The 19,635-nt window shown below is 39.3% G+C and overlaps 1 protein-coding gene across 3 annotated transcripts in view; it reads right to left on the bottom strand.

Annotated features, from left to right (window-relative positions):
* The window catches only part of col12a1b (collagen, type XII, alpha 1b), a 152,239-nt gene that overhangs the window by 16,942 nt on the left and 115,662 nt on the right, over window positions 1–19,635 (bottom strand). For all 3 annotated transcript variants that reach the window (XM_042391103.1, XM_042391104.1, XM_042391102.1), the window contains 6 exons: window positions 17,273–17,415; window positions 14,769–14,878; window positions 7,973–8,131; window positions 6,320–6,397; window positions 2,188–2,274; window positions 197–250 (listed from right to left, as the gene is read on the bottom strand). In XM_042391103.1, coding sequence (XP_042247037.1) covers window positions 197–250; window positions 2,188–2,274; window positions 6,320–6,397; window positions 7,973–8,131; window positions 14,769–14,878; window positions 17,273–17,415 — 631 coding nt within the window. The remainder of the gene's footprint in view (window positions 1–196; window positions 251–2,187; window positions 2,275–6,319; window positions 6,398–7,972; window positions 8,132–14,768; window positions 14,879–17,272; window positions 17,416–19,635) is intronic.

Below are 19,635 nucleotides of genomic sequence, written 5' to 3' on the forward strand. Positions count from 1 at the left end.
ATGTGCTTATTCTCTCTTCAGAGCTCTCGTACTTTAAACAATCTCTTGTTTTTATCGAGGGCAGATAACCGAGGAGTCTGATCCAGCTCCAAAAAACTGTGTCATGTTTTTTTTTTTTTCTCCAGCGTTAATTTAAAGGTGAAGCAGCAGGTTTTAAAGAAGAAGAAGGATGATATTTAAAAAAAAAAATACTTACAACAGTACCGGATTCTCCCCTTTCACCTCTGGGACCTTTGCTACCGGGGGCACCCTGAGGATGAAGAGGAGGAGGAGGAACATTTGTCAAAACAAAGACAAGAGGAGAAAATATCCACTTTAACAAGTCTTTTAATCTCATATTCACACTCATATATTAACATCACCGGGTAGAGATTTTAACACCTGAAGAATATAACCTGATAAAAGCCAAGATCACATTTTAGAGCACAAATTATGATGGTGCTATAAAGGATCAGTCTGGTGATATTCTACATTTTCTTTATTGTCAACAAACCATTTGAAAAGAACAAAAAAACTGCTCTTGGTCTCATTTGTCTTAAGCGAACCTACGAAAATATAAAAGGATAAAACTCTTTAAGTTCTACATTGCCTCGTTCCCAAACTTCTTCTCCACAAGTAAACCAAATTACTGGTTGATATGTAAAAGTACAACAGTTTTAGAAGGCAAATAGTAATCAGAGTACCTAGTGTAAGTGTCCTTTTGTGTGTCTGACATCTTCAAAATCTCTCCAAAGAGGCTAAAATGAGCTTTTAAACATTTCAAGAAATAACGCTCTTTAGTTAACATTAGTTGCTGTGATGAGGCCAAAACCTCACAGCAAAGTTAATAAATCTCAACTCTTAGCTTCTCTACTTCACTTAATTTGTTTCAACGATATAAAGCAAATAAAATAAAATTACAAAACCCAAACCATGAAAACAACTTTTAAAAATAAATTGAACGTTTAAAATCTGGTGATATTCCACATTTTTTTTCTTATTGTCAACAAATCAAGAGCAAGATTGAATTGATCTACTACCAAGTATTGTTATTGATATCTTCTTCTTCTTTTGTGCCATAAACCTCTGTTGATGTCCCAAAAAAAACAAAAAATCAATGAGCTACACCACACTGGATGACATGTTCCTTCATCACCATGAGCACACACACGCGCTGTAGTTTATTTAGAGTCGATCACCACACACGCCGTCCTGCTGCCAGAAATACTAACTAGAGCATCAAATGTGAAAATAGTCACAAACAAATGTGCTGTTTTCTTTTGTTTTAGTGAAATTTCTTAAAAAAAACTAGAGTGCCAAGCTGTTTTAGGTGTTTTTAAAGATTTATGTCTCCAATAGGAACCAATGTGCTTGGAGCTGAGACAGATTAACACGTTGTTGGTTTGTTGACGATAAAGAAAATATAGGATAATGGCAGTCTGTAAAAGTCGTTTAGGGGAGTGTATTTCTTGTGAAGATGGATATTAGTGCAGTCAGAGGGGAGGAGAGGAGGACGGAGGTTCATCCATCAACTGTCAGACGGGGTCGGCCCTCAACATGCTCCACCACAGTTTACCTTCTCCCTCCTCTTAAAAGATTTTATGAGGCATTGCAAAGAAGTTTCCCATGGTTAATGTGCTTCAGGGTGCAATATTCTCCCTTGTACAACATACAGTACATAAATAACCAGACGTGGGGAATGTGTATGAGATACTACGGTGGAAAAATGTTCCATTTCAAATAAAAGTCTGGCATAACTTAAGTAAAGAAAACAGGTATTAGGAGTAAAATGTGCTCAAGTAGAAAAAGTTAAAGTGCTCATTATGATAAATGGTCCCTGTCAGAATGTTAAATTGTTAAAATTGGAGTTAATTAAATAGTAAAAGCATCCCCATCCCCCCCACCCCCCATCCCTTAAAGTCAGTTGAAGGATCACACGCTCCTCTGCAGGTTCAGTAAAATCTGATAGGAGTGTGTTTGAGGGTGGGATTTACTTCCTGCTTTAATGGAAGTATTTGATGTTTCACTTTTACAAGAGAAAAGGCTTCATGGATGAGGACTTTTCTTTTAATATATATCAAGGAAACAAGACTAATCAAAAACAGCTTCAAAAACCAGCAGTTGGAAAATCTTCTAATCAAATAGATAGAACTGTAGATTTACAGATGGAGCCAGAAAATTAGATGTTGAAGTTCAGGTGATTCTTACCACTGGTCCCTGAGGCCCTGGGAGCCCGTTGGCCTCTGAGGTGCAGGTGCAGGAGTTTGGAAGAGAAGGACACTTCAGTTCATCTCTCTGATGAAGAGGAGAAACAGACAATTTACCGGTTAAAAACAACAACAAAGCAAAAAAAGGTAATGGAAGCCGGAGAGCGTCTGAAAGAAGCGGATCGTTACGAGCCAAAGAGGATCGAATCCAAAGCTTCAGCTGATTCAACTTTGGATTGAGGGCTGGACTGTGAGTTAACATCTAACAGCGTCCATGTCACTTCATTAGCAGCAGATGATTCATACAGTCACGGTTCAAAACATGAAACATTAACACAGTCTCTGACATAAACTGTGAGTGAGTCCTAATAAGGTGTCTAGGAATAGAAAGCAGTTCTAGTTTCTTTTGAGAACCTTCCAAAAACATGTTGACCTGCCGTACAGCATGTTCTGTCCTTGGATGCCCCCCCCCCCCCAAAAAAAAATTTATTTCCCAGGGTTGCAAGAGCTAAACAGTTTAGATGAAATTTCTGTACATTTTGACTTAAGATAGACAAAAAGCAGAGCCAAGATTGTGATCTCTAATGCCTTGAAGAGACGTCTTCTGGAGCCGTTCCACCGACAGAAAATACCAAAGCAAATCAGTGGGCGACATGACAAAACCCTGGGTGATTTTCCAGCAGAAGAGGGCACATTATCTGGTCTGGAGATTTCAGCAAGACGATGAAATTAAGCTTTTTTGAAAGTAAAACCTCAAGGAAACATTTTGAGAATCAACCTCCAGGATAGAGAAGAAAAGGAGGACATTTAAGGACACCCAAGCAGGAAGAGCCTCTTAGCAAGGCGAGGTGGATTCTGTGTTGAGTTAAACGGATAATATCGCGTCACATATCCACAAGTCGCTTTAATCTGCTGCTTTAACTTCAGTAAATCATTTCCTGAGATTTTGTTACAACAGAATACTTTCTGTAAACAAACAAAGAGATGATCTGCAGCCTATAAAAGACCCTGTATACTGTGTGATTTTCGCCGGTCTCACACGAAAGTTGACGAAATCTTTTGACCGTTAATCAGAAACAATGGTCCTAGATTACGCTGAGAGACATTTGGGAAGTTTCCATCCACATTTTTTTTTATGCACATTTTCAATTTGTGCATTAAAAAGAGTTGAAGAGTCACACATTCAAAAGAAAAGTGTAAATATTGCCAAAAATGTTTTATGCTTGGCTGAGGTATGAAAGTTGGTGTATTGATTACAGACTTAGTGAATGAATGATGACGTACATGAACCATGTGACTTGATGAAAACATCAGATGTGTGATGAGTGATGAGGAGACTGTAACCTTCCTCAAATGAATGCATGAAACAAACAAATGGTTTTCCAGCATTTGAGCTTTGCTGCTCTTTTAATGACATCATCTCATTGTGTCCTCTTCTTCTTCTGTGGTGGTTTAATGGCACCGACTGGAGAATTAGCGCCTCCAGCTGTTTATCTCCTAATATTCACGCAACAGGAGTGGATGGAAACAAGCATAAATTCACATTTTTCTTTTGCTTATTTTCTGGAAATTGGTTTTAAATTTGGATGGAAACTTGGCTGAAGACGGTCGATTTAGAGCTTTAAGGACCAAAGTCTCATAACGTGACTGCTGCTACAAACCTCTATCATCTATAAATCAACCAACAGTATGGCCAATAGATTTAACAATCAATCAACTGTTTGAGTCATTTATCACAAATAAATGTGTTAGTTATCGACACACAGTAAAATGTGCCAAAAACTTCTATTTTTTTCACTATGTATTGATTACTGACATCTATTAACGCTTCTTAAATGTGAGAATTTCCTTTAGACTTTAAAAAAATGTTTTATTTTTGGATTTTGTTGGATGTTACTTTGCACTCTGGGACATCCTGACAGCATTTTTCAGCAAGTTTTCAGACCTTTTTATAAGAAAATTAATTAACAATGACAATGAGCCTCATCTATACTGCATGTTAGTTACACCCATCTGCTAAAACAGGAAAAGAGCACTGTCCTTTCAACATAAATTAATCTTACAAATGGTTTTGCAAAGCTTTGTGATTTATGTTCAACTTTATTCCAGTCCGTCTGTTGTAATTAGTAGTTATAAAGTATCATTAATGTTCTTTGGCTGGCTTTTTACTCCAGATTAAATCACATTTGTCATATTGGTGCAGCCCAAAGAGCAGCTGGGAACCAAAGTGAAGAAATTAAGCTCCACATTTAGCTCGTGTTTGGATCCATTTGTGAACTCACCACTACTTCAGCCTGCTTTGAAGTTCACTAATCGATCGCCTCGCTTTTACTCGTAGCTATTTTCTCGACGGGGGTTTGACTGCCCGTTTTAACAGGCCATGTTTAGTTTTTATATATTCTGTTTTGGTTACAACAAAAACAAACAAACTTAATTTGATATGTAGCATCTTTAATAAAACTAATTAAACTCATCAAACTCTCGCTGTATGGGTCCATACCGATTGCCTCAATTTGGTTCGTTCAATAATGGTCAAAAAAAAAAGCCCAATCAAGCAGCTGTTCTCTGAAACGCAGCAATTGAGATAATAATCCAGGAGAGTTGAATCCTTTCAATATGTTTTAGAAGTCTAAATTGCAGACGTGCTGCTCTCAGACAAAGCTTTTCTTGTCTTGTTACAATGTCCCCGGGAGATCTCAGCTGGGACTGAAGTGAGAAAGCATCAGATTGAGAAAGTCCAGCCACTAAACAACAGCCTGCGCTGTGTGTTGCATTTAAAAAAAATAAAAAAAATCTCATAATGTAGCTGCTGCAGATGCCCAAATATTTAACCACTCAAAAAAAACAAATGTTCCTCTCTTTTTTAGCCTTGGAATTGTTTTTCACAAGAGTTCATGTTTGAATCAACAGTACAATGGGTACTTACACTGTCGTAATCCGTCAGTTATAATCATAACAGCTCATAACTACAGATAGTAGAGCAGATTAAAAGCCATTTACATCAGATATGCTTTATATTTGCCTTTATTTTCATTTCAGAGGTCTAAATAATTTGGTTTAACTGAATTTATTGGACAGCTTGTGCACCTCATGTCTACCAGAGTCATTTCCAGATCTTAGTGATGTAGTTTATGAGTAAAATCTTTATACAGTAAATACACACTACTGTCAACTGGATGAACCCAGATGCTCTTCTGTGTTCTGAAAGTGATTCTGTGTTTTGTACTATATCTCACGCTCTTTCATCAGATGTATCAGCTGCATATAATATATGTTTATTCTTCTGTGCAATTTTTAAGCCAGTTCTGATTCTGATTATACTTCCAGTCCTTTGCTTTGATCTGCTTCTAAAGAAACAACTCTAACAAAGTCAAGGACACACACACTCTCTCTGATTGCTGAGAGCTCATCTGTCAGGAGGCTATTATTACTTCCGCTTTTAAACTGCAGCTAAATGTTTGCATCGTCTCCGAGGCTGCACGCTTTCTTTATGAAAGAGTTTGAGGAAAACCAGGTGGCCTGACAGTTTTATGCAAGAAGATGATCGGTGAACACCCCAAAAGGTGTACCGCAGGTGTAAAAAACAAACAAAATCCGCACTTACACACATGCAGAGTTTTGATTTAGAGCTTCTCCGGACAGAAATAATGTCAGGACTGTGTGTATAAAATCAAATTTGCCTTGTTTTTCCAATCTGCCTCACATATCAAGATGATCTAACTATGGCCACAAGCGATGGGATCGGCGTTTTATTTATTTGCAGGTTACAAAACAAGACGTGCATTGAAAGCATATGTCTAATCAGGCTATGACAGTCCACAAACTCTTGCTTTATTTTGCCAATAATTTAGATTTTTTTGTTTAGGAAAGCGTTCAAAATGATATCAGGGAAGAAAATCTTTAGTCTACTGGCCAAAAAACTCCACTGGGGTTTTCCAAATGAGGAGATGCTCCTCACAGAAGTTGATTATTTGGATGCTAACGTGCAAACTACAGCCAATTTTGGACCTATTTTTGACCTGCTGTCTATGTGTTTTCCAAGCAGAAATAATCTAGAGGTGCCTTTCAGAGGTTGTACAGTAATGTATGTGATGTTAAAAGGCCCTGAGGTGGAGGTGGGGGGGTTCCCTTACCATAGACGGGAGGTCACAACATCTGTCCCTGCTGGTCCAGGCCAAGCTGCAGACAATATCAAACATCTGGAGCTGGAACTGTAGAGAGAGGGGGAAAAAAAAACCAAAACATGGAAATGGTGTTGTGGTACATGTGTCTCTGATACGCCCTTCACAGCTCCCAGAAGACAAATAGAAAAACAGCAGAGAATGCAGCACAGCCGAGTCCCATCAGCTCCGACAAGAAAGGAAACGTCTCATATTGCAGCCATGTGGACGACCTAACATACAGTACGGATCCACTGCAAGATATGTCCATTTCAATCAAATACAGTCCCTGATTCTGTTAGAGCAGCTCAGAGTTTGGTAGCACTGCAACATAAACATAAAACGTATCTTTATAGAATATAACTTGAATTAATAAAGATTTTTCAGCATACAAATACAATTCTTAATTTTTACACTTACTGCCAAACTCTTATCATACATGTTCAGGTATGTATGAATTGTTTTGTCTATAAAATGTAAGAAAATAGCCCAAAATCCATACTATATTAAGATACTCAGTTTACTATCATGTATAATAAAGACAAGCCTCAATTTATAACTTTTGAGAGGCTGCAACCAGCAAATATTTGGCATTTTTGCTTAAAAATTGACCAAAAGGAGGATTTGATTATCAAATTAGTTGCCAGTTGATTTTCTGTCGATTGACTAATCGATTAATCGACTAATCGTTGTAGATCTAAATGTCACAAATGAATATTTTAATGGTTTTATCACTAGACTAAAACAAGAGGTAAATAGATAGTATAGCTTCTGAAAAGGTGAAATGTGTCATATTGAGCTGATTGGGTTATCTGGACATTAACATTTAAACACCTCTTGATTTTATCTGATCTTAAAACAATTATTATTTTGCTAGCCTTAAAGAATTACAGCTCCCATGATGCTTTGACAACAGGCTAATCACTTCAGGACAAACCACACTGGCAGTATTTCTTTTGTAGTGTTTCTGGAGCGTTCAGGTAGACGCACATGTCAAGTTATTAACTATATCTATAAATATCGTTCAAGAACCTCCGTCACTATGAGCTTTCTGGTTTTGTGATCTAATACGAGACCATACAAATGAAAATTGTGTGTTTATGGCGTCTCATCATGTCCAGCAATAGTAGCTCCTGGCTAACGCTGTAGACTCCATGCTAATGTCTTTTGTTAGTGTTGACAGTACATTCTGTAAGAAATTAAGCTACTAAATCTCAAAAATAAATCTAAAAATTTGTTCCCTTGAGGCAGTGATGAACTGGATGATGAATAGTGTATTAACATAATTTTTTGAATGATATTCCTCCCTACTGGATGTTGAGCCAATGCAATTACTACACTACAATGGTTCAGCTCTTGTGGTTTTGCTCAGTTGAAAGATTTTTCCTTTTCATTTCATGTTACTGTTGTTGGGTATTCTTCTTCTTGTTGTTGGGTTTTTGTAATATTTCCCAACTGCCAAACATTATCCTGCTTGAGACAATAACACAACATTCAAATACTAAAATGACCAAGTCTACATGCAAGTTAAATACAGTTTAAATCTTTGTCCATTCATAGTTTAATCTTTCCTCCCCTCCCCCCTCCCATGTTTGTGTAAACGCCGCAGGATCAGAGTTCACTTACAGTCGCTGATTCTCCCTTGGAGCCGATGGACTTGGACATCTTGCCCAGAACCTGGTAGCCATCGCTGGATGTGTTTCCCGCGGCCTTGATCTCCTTCTCAGCCACTTCTTGGCAATCAATGTTGAGTTTGACGGCGGTGGATGAAACCAGGATATGGAGCTTCAGAGGAAAAGAGAATAGATTTTATTGGCACATTCTTTGTTCTACGACCAAGTCTTGTGTCTGGTTTTTATCCTGATGGCCTGCAAATTATTAGGTCATGCCGAGTCTGGCGGTGGAGCCTGAGCTTGGGGTGGACGTGCTCGCTTGTCTCTGCTGTAGTCCTGTTTATTGAAAAACTGCTGGAATGTAAGAGCTGCTCACACAGAGGGAAAACCAGCACTTCCTTTCCATCCATCTATCCATTCATTCATTCATTCATTCATTCATTCATTCAGGATTGACAACACTGCTATAGAAAGTAGGAAATTAAAGTTTGGATTAAATGATGGATTGTATAGATGTTCATGTGAGCTGTTACGAGATCAGTCAGGCTTCAAGTTATGCCATTGGTGGTTTGGACCAATCAGCGTCCAATGAGGATTCTCACGTGACCTCACAAGGTAAAGCGGTGATAGACAGACGGTCCATCCAATCACCTTTGAATCCAATCTATTTTGAAATGCTTGCCCTTTTCTAAACAGTTTCCAAGGACGACTTCTCAGATGGTTCTGTGTAACAAACCATCTGGCGCGTCAGGTTAATGGAGCTGTGACCTCATGAATAACTCCTTCCTGTTTCTTCCCTGCATGTATAAGTGATCAGGGAATTCAATCTTGTTTACTTTCTTAGGTCATTTTCCATGTTGTTGCACCTATTTAAGATGCCAAATGCCCTAAAAACTACAATTTTTATGACCATTGATTTAATTTTCCGGAAAACAGGGCATTTTAAAGTGGTTACTTCATGACATGCCAGTAGTTTGATGTAAAAAATTCCAACCAGAAGACTTTTGAAGGTTCTGTTTAGCTTAACCACATCTCATAGATTCCTCCGTTTCCCCCAAAAACACCCGGTTTTAGCTGGAAACACATCACATTTTGGAAGCTAAATTGCCCCAAATTCCGTTCCTTCCACTTCATTGTAAGACACGTTTAAGGCAAAGCATCAACTGTAAAATAACTGAGGCAGCAGCGGATTTGTTTCTGTTGTACACACAACACCACAGCGCATTTCGCCTCGCTCAGATCTCCCTCGCCACATCTCCTCATGATGTCATTTTGCGGTAAGCCATGAGCGCTGCCTTTACAACAACTTTTCCTCAAAGCCGGCCCCTCGGAGGCCCTCGAGTCCAGCTGTAAAGAGGGAAAACGTTGACTTTACAAAGCCACGACTCGCTGCTTGTGGTCAGTCGGTGTCCACGGAAATGCAGAGGCATGTTCAACAGACCGCCGACAGCAGACGCTGCTCTCGGAAACACTGAGACGTCCAAGGAGGCCTTCAGGGGGTGTTTCCATTTTCACTTTAGATTTCAGGCATTTATCTAATGCTAAGCAGCTTTCAGTAAGTCAGCAGGTACTGGTGAAGGTTAAGTATGTCGGTCACAACAGGATATACTCATCTGTAGACAATAGAGTTTGAGATATGAGTTTTGATAGCCAGTAACAACACTGATATGGTTACAGTCATGCTGCCAATAATTTTAGGCCAAAAAAAAAATCACCAAAAGTGAAAGTATTCAGCGTCTCACTCTGATTTTTATTCCTGTCATGCTGGAAAATCCTCTGAGGAAACTCTGATACACTGTTCCTGTAACTGGGAATTAAGTCATAAAAAACAGCAAACTGATGTATTGATTTCATTCTTGTGGATAAGATCAACTATTACTGGTATCAAATCTGCCAAAATAAAGACAGCGCAGATAAAATACTTTCATTTAGACTGCTGAATACAGAATTTCATTCATTTTTAACAAGTGCAGGCTGTTCTTCCAGCTTCAGGAGCCTTTCATTGGATCTTGATTTGATCAAAATGTCACATGTCAACTTGAACTTCTGTGCGTGTGAACAAGACACAACTAGTAAAACAAAGAAAATGAGAGTGACTGAACTTTCTCTCACATCCTTGATTCTAATAAAAAATGAACTTGATTACAACTTGTGTTTTATAGGCTCTTCAGGAATGCACCTTTAACCATTCATACTGACGTCTGGAAGCACCGTTTGAACAACAGGCTGTTACAGAAGGATGTTTACAGGAGTAGAGATGAAAATGGTCATGTGTGCTGAGGTCGTACTCATCCTCGCTGCAGAGGGAAAGTTTCCTTCGACCTCAGGTCAGTGGGACAAAGTTTGACACTTTCTTTCTCCGCTATGCTAGTTTGTCTCTCTCTGAATCTATTCTTCACACACAGAGGACAATGTGACGCAATGGTACAACTATTTTTCCTCTGTCCTGGATACAAATAAAGAAAAATCAATGCCACTCCAGAGAGTTGAAGGTCTAAAGCTGAATTAACCTACCAATATTTTTTAAGATCTGACAGTTTTGTAGCAATAAACTGCAGGTATTTATGATGGAAAGCATCTGAAAGAGTTTTTACTTGTTCAAACAGAGCGTTAAGTTACAGTAAGACTTGCCACAGCGGTTATTTTAATGTAGAGAAATTCTGGTTTACAGCTTTTTTTTAAAATTATGAATATTTTGACAGAAGAAAAACAAATTAAATATGCATAAAAAATCTAATTTCATTCAACATTGTAGACTTTCTGTTTCTTGTCTTTCAGTAACTGTGGTCAGGTAGATTTCAACTCTCACAATCTTTATCTCTTGTCCGTCAGTGCTGTCTTTCCTTTTTCACATTTACCTTCAAACTACTATAAATTACTCTGAGTTTTTATTAATTGTCAGACTTGCTCCGAGCATATTTCCTTCCCCTGTTTGATCAAATGTCTCCAAAATGTTTCCATTAATCAGAGCATTTTTTTATTTCCTATGTTTGTTTTTCGCTGTTTTTTTTTTGTGTGTATCTCAGCAGAAAACACAGTTACTGGCAGGACTGTTAATCTATTTCTCTGCTATTGGCGCAGAGATCATCCAGCCATGGGTTAGGGAGGATCTTCACTCACTCACATAATCCCTGTTCAGTCCCATCGGACCAGCGAGACGCTCGGAAACCCTTCAGGTATCCACAACAGATCTGACTGTTTGACTGATCTGTGCTATTAAGCACATCTGAGGGAGGATTTCAGAGATCCATCCGCTGCTGAGCTAGCCGGTTGGTGAAACGCTGCGAAGGGAAAGGGATTAGCAGAGTCAGACGTGGTGATGTGGCAGACGCTGACGTCTTTACGAATCTATAACAACAACGAATCCAAACATCAGTCTCACGGGGGACGCTGCGGTTAGGTTTAAGCAGACTTTCTAAATCATCGGCGGACACTCTGACAGCAAGTTCGCGACGCTCCGTTGAGCTGCGAGGGTTCACTACTTCTACAACTGACAAGCTTTTAAATCCTGAAGTTGCTGATTCTTTGGTTCAGTTATTTTTATTATTTCAGGGACTAAAGGGGGAGTTCAGCAACAGAGGTTCCTCCCCCATGACTTGCATGTGTCCATCCTGCAAAGGTGCCCTTGAGCAAGACACTGAAATCCTGGCAGCTAGCAGGTTTACAGCCGAGCCTGACCTCTGACCTCCCTGTGGAGGAAGTCAGGAGGCAGAAAAAGAAGAATTTCACCCTCAGGGATAAATTCTGCATCACTTTCTCTTTTCAGTTATTTTACAGATCATCAAGTCAGATTATCTGAAGGTCCCAAGATTTCATCACATCTGAAACAAACATGTCAGAGAGTTTGTCCAGTAAAAACTCCTCCTGAAAAAGCTTCAACTGTTCTTTGAGCTGTCTGTATGAATTTGAATCCCATCTGGATTCTACAAATTGTCATTTTCATGTCAAGAGAGTCTACTCAAATGTCCCTCTTTAGATTCTACAAATGTCTCAATTTCCCTCCGCCTGAGGGAGGAGAGAAGGTGCAGAAGAAAAAGACACAAGAGTAAATTATGGGTGAAACAGCCCAGAGGAGCAGTGTTATCAGGGGGCAGCTGTCACACAGTACAGCAGGTAATCTAAATCACTGACAGTCTCCTCTATTATCACAAATTGTTCAACGAGAGGCAGGCTTTAAAAGCCTCCGTGCAGACGCTGACGTCTTGGCCTGAGCTCAGCAGTTCGCGCCCTGCAGCAGACGCAGCGCACAGAGGCATGCTGGGAGGTAAAACCACAGAGCAGCAAGAATTCCCCTGCGGTCGGCTACCAGAGGCAAAAGGAGGCAAGACCGAGCGCCTGCCTTCCAAAACTCCTGAGCCGAGAGGGGAGAGGTTAGACTGTAACGCGAGATGGATGTGGGAGAAGCCCCACCCCCCTGCTGGCGCTCCTCAGCCTCTCTGATGTAATTGTTTAATAGCAATAGCAGTGACCCAATATTTTCCAGGAGAGCACGCCAGAAGGGACTGCAGTGCATTTTTTAACAGTCTCCCCCATTTTTTGAAGAACTTATGGATCCTTGTGAAACTTTATGATATTGTTGCATGGCTGTCTTCCCCCGGCAGACTGTGTTGTAAATGAGTGTCGCTATCAGCACTGCAGCTCTGACTTCCACTACAGTATAAAACATATTCCCTCTGCTCAGAAACTGTCCTTAACCTCTTCTACTCCACTACCTATTTTGGAGCAAAAACGTCTGAAATGACCCAAATTAAATACAGAAATGAAAATTTCTGTCGCTCTTTAACCACAGTGATTATATAAATAAGGTCTTTTCAGACAAAGACGCCTCCCAAAGTTTCATGTGAAAGCGTCGAAAACACTTGACATGATATGGAAAATGTTGCAAAATGTTGTCTACCTAAAATAAAAAATGTTTTTTTTTCCAGTCTAATTAACTGCCTGTGTCTTTGTCTGTAAAGGCTGAGGTCAGTATGAGGCCAAAGCACAAAGTATGACAATCCTAAAGCGTTTTATTCATGAAAAGTTCCAGGCGGGTTTCCAGAAAGGACATTTGGAGACCTCTTATTTTTGTAAACACGAAATCTTCCTGATTACAGCAAAAAACATAAGAAAGGAACATAGGGCCGACTAGTGGACGCCGGTGTTATAGTGGAGTTAATGAGATTGAAGCCAAAGTTTCACTGCAGAGTTTCTGTCTTCCACGGAAATCTGTCTTAATCGCATCGGGCCAAAGAAAAGAAAGAAAGTAAGAAAAGACAGCTTGTTTCATAGCCGCTGCACAAGCCACAGTGTGTGCTTCTTGCAGCAGTGCAACATAACTGTTGCTGCCATGTTGGCCATACTGCTCAAATAAAGATAAAAATCTAATGTAATGATTAAATTTATTTACTTACAATTACACTTAAGTCACATATACTGTATGAGCCACTGTTGTACCTCAAGATGTGAATGAAATAGGGCTGCAGTTTACAATAATATTCATGATTGATTCATCTGCAGATTATTTTTGCAGTTGATTAATCCTTTAGTCTATGAAATGTCAAAAAATAGTGAAGTTTTATCTTCAACTGTCATGTTTTGTCTGCCTTTACAGTGATACAAAAACAGAGAAAAACAGCAAATCCTCACACAGGAGAAGCTGCAACCAGAGAATTTCCTCTATTTTTTGCTTGATAAATGACTGAAATGATTACTCGATGAAAAGGATCATTTTTCTGTTGACTTATCAATAATCGGCTTATTGTTTAAGCTCTAAAATACAATCCAAACTTGGCGCTTTGGAAAAAACCTATTTTTCCCGTGCAAAGACTGAAACATTTTTCATGCTGGCAGGTTCTTTGTGGAGTCTTGGAATCTCCTCTAAACCAATGTTGTCAGAGGAGCGGGCGGGCTTTTCAAATTTTGGCTTGAGAAAAAAGTGGCTCATATCTGTGACTCGACTTAATCACACTAAAGTCTCAAATGAAAAAAACGATCCTTATATAAGAGGCAAAAGCAGGCTGCTGATGGACCTGCACCTTGTCTTTCAAACAGGCTTTGAAGAGTCTTTTAACGCTTAAATATCACGTAATAAAATGAAAACCACTAAAACGTTAATTAACAATAAGTCAAAGACAGCACAACCGCGGTGTTACAAACTCCGCAGCATTATTGTCCATCACTCCACTTCAGCCCGGATATTTAAACCAAACTAGTTCAACATGAGTCCGATTGTCTATTGATACGTTGATAACATCCAGAAGATGCAGATGGCCACCTCCATCAGTCACTCAAGAGAGTCTGAACTGCGTATAGTCAATAAAAAATAAAACGCAGCCTCGGTTTGCAGCATCACACAGCCCTGCGTTTTACAACCTGCAGAGGACCATCTGTTTGTGTGAGCCGACATAACTCTTCAGGAACACGTCTGTAGTTGCATGTGAGGTGCTCTGCCTGTAATATACAACATATTTGGAATTCGAGGCATCTGCAATGTCTGTATGACCTCGGGACGTCCAGTAAGAACAAAGTGGAGCGAATTGATGGATGTGTCATGCCTCAGTCACGCCTAGAACCAAAAAGTGTTATATAATCCAGCCATTAAAGACGTATTTGACTTTCAGACGTGTTCTGGTCTACTTAAATATGACTGAAACCCCAAAATACACATATGGACTGAGCGATGTTCAGACAAATGCTGCCAAACTGGAAAAAACGTAGATTTTAATGCCCCTGTAGTGTGTTTAGTCTGCTGTCTGAGTATCTTTTCCGCACAATAAATGGCAATAGAGCACGTTTGTCAGTTTTGTTTCCACTCATGCTGTGTTTACCTTGTGGAAGCTTCCATGGAAGATCCTCTTCACTTTATCGTCGTCGAATGTGACCTTCTGGATCTCACCGCGCTCGTCTTTGTTGTAGAACGACACAGTCTGGCTTGAGGCTGAGCAGAGAGGGAAATGTATTACATACTGGTCTCAATGTTTGTAGGAGCACTCAGGTCTAGATTCAAAGAAGCTGTCTTAAGAGGGACTCTGTGACTCAGTCGCTTCAGCTAAGAGTCATAAAAGTATTTAAAGTAGTGGTTGGATTGAGCTCTTAAAAAGAAGATCTGTGACTCAAAGGTAACAATGCAAAAGTCTAAAAATAATGTTTGCATGGGAGGAACAAACAGGAGCTATTGATGTACATGCAGTTTTTGGCAGTTTTCTGCAATTTAAGGACATTTTTCATGATTCATTTGCTTCAGCTATGAGTTTTCTCTTGTTTTCATGAAAAAAAATGCACGCAAATCAAATTGTGGTGACAAAGTTAATCGAAAACACTTTTTTTTCAGCTGTTTCAGAGGTTTGATGATTGATGTCAAACCTGCATCTCTGACTAGCAAGCAGGTATGATGAGAGGACAAAGTCTTTGCTGCCTTTTAACCAATCTTATGTTTAAATAACTTGGGATAGTTGGTGCCTTAAATAATGTGAGTGAGTTAGATATATTGCAAAGAGATGCCGTGTGCACATCTCATACTTTTTAGGTCAGGTGCAGGACAACAAATGAAATGAAGGAGAAAAAAAGTTGGAGTTGGATATGTTCTCTTTTTTCCTACGTCCTACAAATAAACCTGATGTGAGCAGGATTTAAATTTATATACTTGAAACCAGGAGATAAATCAAGAGTGACAGAGCGTTAAAGATTTGTAGTCTCCAACCGCTTCAAGCTGGGACAACCCAGACATTATACAACTGTTTTCACAATAGGACTCCTTATGGTGAGTTAATGGATCTTTGTAAAATCGGTGGAAAACTTTAAAAACTAACACAATGTGTAGTTGAAGTTTTTGTTTTACACATGTGAAAAGTGTAAAATTCTTGTTAATATTCTAATATTTATCCTAAATACATCGTGGGTTGATTCTGGGCCCTATTTTTTTGTCAATTTACATGCAACTTATTGTTTCATTGTTATGCAGATGATATGCAATTATATCTTCCTGTCTACCCTACTTATTCTTGTAGTTTTGTTGCTCTACAAGACTGTTTTGATGATGTTAATTGGATGGCAAATTTCCTAGAGCTTAAGAGGGATAACACCAAGATAATTATATGTGTGCCTCATCCAGCCCGACTAAATGAATGGAAAACATGACTTCATGCCAACCGATACCAAGCAGTCGACCAGAAATATTTCTGATTCAGATCTGAACTTTGAAAACTAAGTACAAGAGGTCATTCAGTCTTGTTTTTAATCAGTTGAGAAGCAGCTCTACAGTTGAACCATTTCTGTCTGTTGACCTGGAGAAAGTTATCAATGCCTTTATTTCAACACGTTTACTGCAATTCTCTATATTCTGCACAAAATCATCTACAATTGGTCCAAAACACAGCTGCTGAGCTTTTAACTGAACCAGAAGAGAACATATTACACCAATTTTAGCATCCCTTCACTGTCTTCCCATTACATCCAGAATACAAAATTATATTACTTACTTACAAACCTTTAAATGGATGGAAATAGCTCCAAGGTACATCTCTGATATGCTAAGCCCATACGTATGAGGGCGCACACTTAACTCGGCAGAAAAAGCTCTTCCCGCAGTTCCTGAGTCTAGACTTGCATCCAAGGGTGACTGTGAATTTGCTGTTCTGGCACCTAAACTGGTGAATGAATTGGCGTTTACAATCTGCACAGCTACTTTTGTATTTTCTTTTAAATGTCCACTGACAACACGTCTTTTAAAACTGGCTTTTACTGTAACTGATTTGTGTGATTTTAAAACTTCTGGACAATAATATATTATTTAGCGTATTAATTTTATGTCATTTATCTGGTTTTACTTTTTACAGCATAATCTCGTGTCTTTTCTTAAAGCACTTTGTAGCTGTTTTATGAAATGTGCTATACAAAGAAAGTCATTAATAATTATATCGTGCTGCCCTAGTTCCCATCTTTAATGGTGCAGAGTTTCTTTCTGTAGATGATCTGAACCTCAGTGTCGTCCAAGAACCAGAACAAGCGATCATCGCTGTAGGATTTCTGCTGACAGACTGAAACTGAGGCTTTACGAGAGCCAGCTGAGCTTGGCTGAGGACATGAGATTCTTGTGGTAAAAGCAGTCGGCGTGGTTATCAACTGAGACCAAAGCAGCCGGAGGGCAAAGCCAGCTCATTACACCCCACTCAACTCCTTTCATGAAAAGCTACGACACAATGAGGCACAGCTGCTCGACATCCCCTCACACATTTCCATTTCTCTGTGTTTTCATGCCTTCTTCCTATAAATATTCACCCCTCTCCCCCCCCGACACCAACATCAGTGGATAAGAATAGAGGATGATATTTACTGTCAATCGTGACGCCGGTCTCCGGCTTGTGATCTTTGGTTGACACCTGCCAGATGTCGAAGGCGTCCTTGGGCGTGTCGGGCAGGAGGCGGAGCATCAGGATGATGGTGTAGGCGTGGGGAAGACCAACAGGGTGGATATCTCTGTTCCCGGAACAAAAAAAAGAAGACATGTTAGATTTACTATAAATATTACCTGTTGCTCTCAGGTAGGTTAAGGCAGGTTAAGAATAACTTAAATTCCTGCATCAGTACACAACTACAGTGATTGAGGATCCATGGTCAGGCTTAGAAATCCCTGCAAGACCTTGTGTCAAATGAAAATGAATGAGGAAGGAATGAAACCATAAGTAAGAGGAGAGGTGAAATGTACTGTATATTTAAGAAGCAACAGCAAGTAAAGGGGAAAGCAAAATCTATTGACACAGAGGTAGAGCATTTGCATATAACAACAGGTGACAAAGCAAAAACCAACAAATGTGGCTGCTTCTATACACCACATAAGGGAAAATATATGACTTTTTGTAATTTGTCATCGATCTGAATGTCACACTGTGAGATTTTTATTGTCCAGTATGAAGTTAGATAAAAATTAGGCCGCCTTGGTGGCCAAGGGGTTAAAGTGCCGACCATGAACCACAACTTGACTGTTTCGCCTCTGACCAGAGTCATTTGTTGCATGTTGTTCCCTATGTTTCCCCCAAAATAATAACAATAATAGTAAAAACTTGCTAGATAAAAGTACTGTTACATAATAGAAGAGTATTTAGTGGACTTGGATGCTAATGCTAAAGCGTATTGTTCACTGTGAAAGGTGGTTCTGTGAAACATGGAGCCATTGATGTTGTTTTTGATATTTTAATCTATAAATTGAAAGCTTCCTATAAATTGAAAGTCTGTCAATTGGTTTAAATTGTATAATGTGAAGTTGAGGCCCTTTCAGACCAAGTTTGAAACTGAGAAACTGTGGCAAGATGAAGAAAAAACACCTTTAATTTGTAATAAACATATTTATAAAGTCTTGCAGAGTCCAGAACTGTTGAGCTGTGATGATGCATCATGTTTTTGTGTGTTAGAAATCTGTCTGGCCAATAAAAACACATCTAATGAGAAAACCTTTTGACCACAAGATTCATTAAGTAGCTTTTGACCATATCACATTATCTTCTTCAGCAGATGGAGCTGTCATGGAATTGCAGAGGTTTCCTTTTAATTCCTGATTCCATGTTGGCTTAAAAGAAGTTAAATTTCCATTGAATATGACAAGAAGAAGGAAAAAAATGAAGATCTTGGGATATTATTGAAAGCTCCAGAACAGCCACTAAATGGACCTTGTGGTGAGCTTGTTTCTCAAACGCTGATTCCAGGGTCATGAGGGAACTGGTGTCTGAGCAGCTGAAACTCAATGTTGAAGCACAAATCAGAAGTTCTACGTCAATAAGATATCGTTAACACAACAATACATCAATAATGAGTATTGTTACTTTCAAACTACATCACACTTTACTGATAATACTTGATTACTGTTGTTAAAATAAAATTGTCTGGTAATGAAGTGCTTTTTATTGCGGTATGTCTACTTCTACAAAAGTAAAGGATTTAAAGTCTTTTTCCACCGTTGCTTCAAAGCAGGATGTTTTCCATTTGTCCCTCTGATGTCACTACACGTTTTGGAAAGTCAAGACTTGGTAAACAGTCAGAACTCAGAGCTGTTTTCCACCACTTTGGTGTTGCATGTGAGATTCTGGATGAGGGACGCCTCTGTTGGGTGTCAGCCAGTATTAACGATCTAATTTGTGGTTGGTTTTTTGCACTCAGCGGCCCAACGGAGGCTTGTTGTATGAAGTCGCGTCAGATTGAACTGAAACACGGTTTTAAAAGCAGGCTGCGCTCCGTCATGACCTGCAGCTCAGCCAGTCCTGTCTGACCTCACACAGCATCGTAAATCCACTGACCCAGTTTCTAAAAAGAGTGAGCTCAAATGGTCTGGACACAGCTGTGCAGGACGCTTCATGGTTCTGACATGAACAACTTGGAAGTGTTCAAGGGATAAACAATGACAACTAATCAGCTCTGACACCGGGAAGCTTCAGGAGAAGATGCTGGTTGTGCTCAGCTGTGAATCTTTCTCCCTGAGGAGCTGATTTAACTGTACAAACTCGTCTCGGAGAAGGTCAAGAACGCAACATGTTTGGCATTTAACTGGCTAAACATTGTTGCTGGGTGACTGCAAAACAGACTTTGCATTGTTCTCCTACAATATGGTGATTGAGTTTGAGGGACAAGAAAATGGCGGACAACATAATAATGAATAAATCAATGTATCATTGAAATGGTCTCTTCTCATGAATGTAACAGACACCT

This window comes from Thunnus maccoyii, chromosome 17 (genome assembly GCF_910596095.1).
Source record: "Thunnus maccoyii chromosome 17, fThuMac1.1, whole genome shotgun sequence".
Classification (NCBI taxonomy): Eukaryota; Metazoa; Chordata; class Actinopteri; order Scombriformes; family Scombridae; genus Thunnus; species Thunnus maccoyii.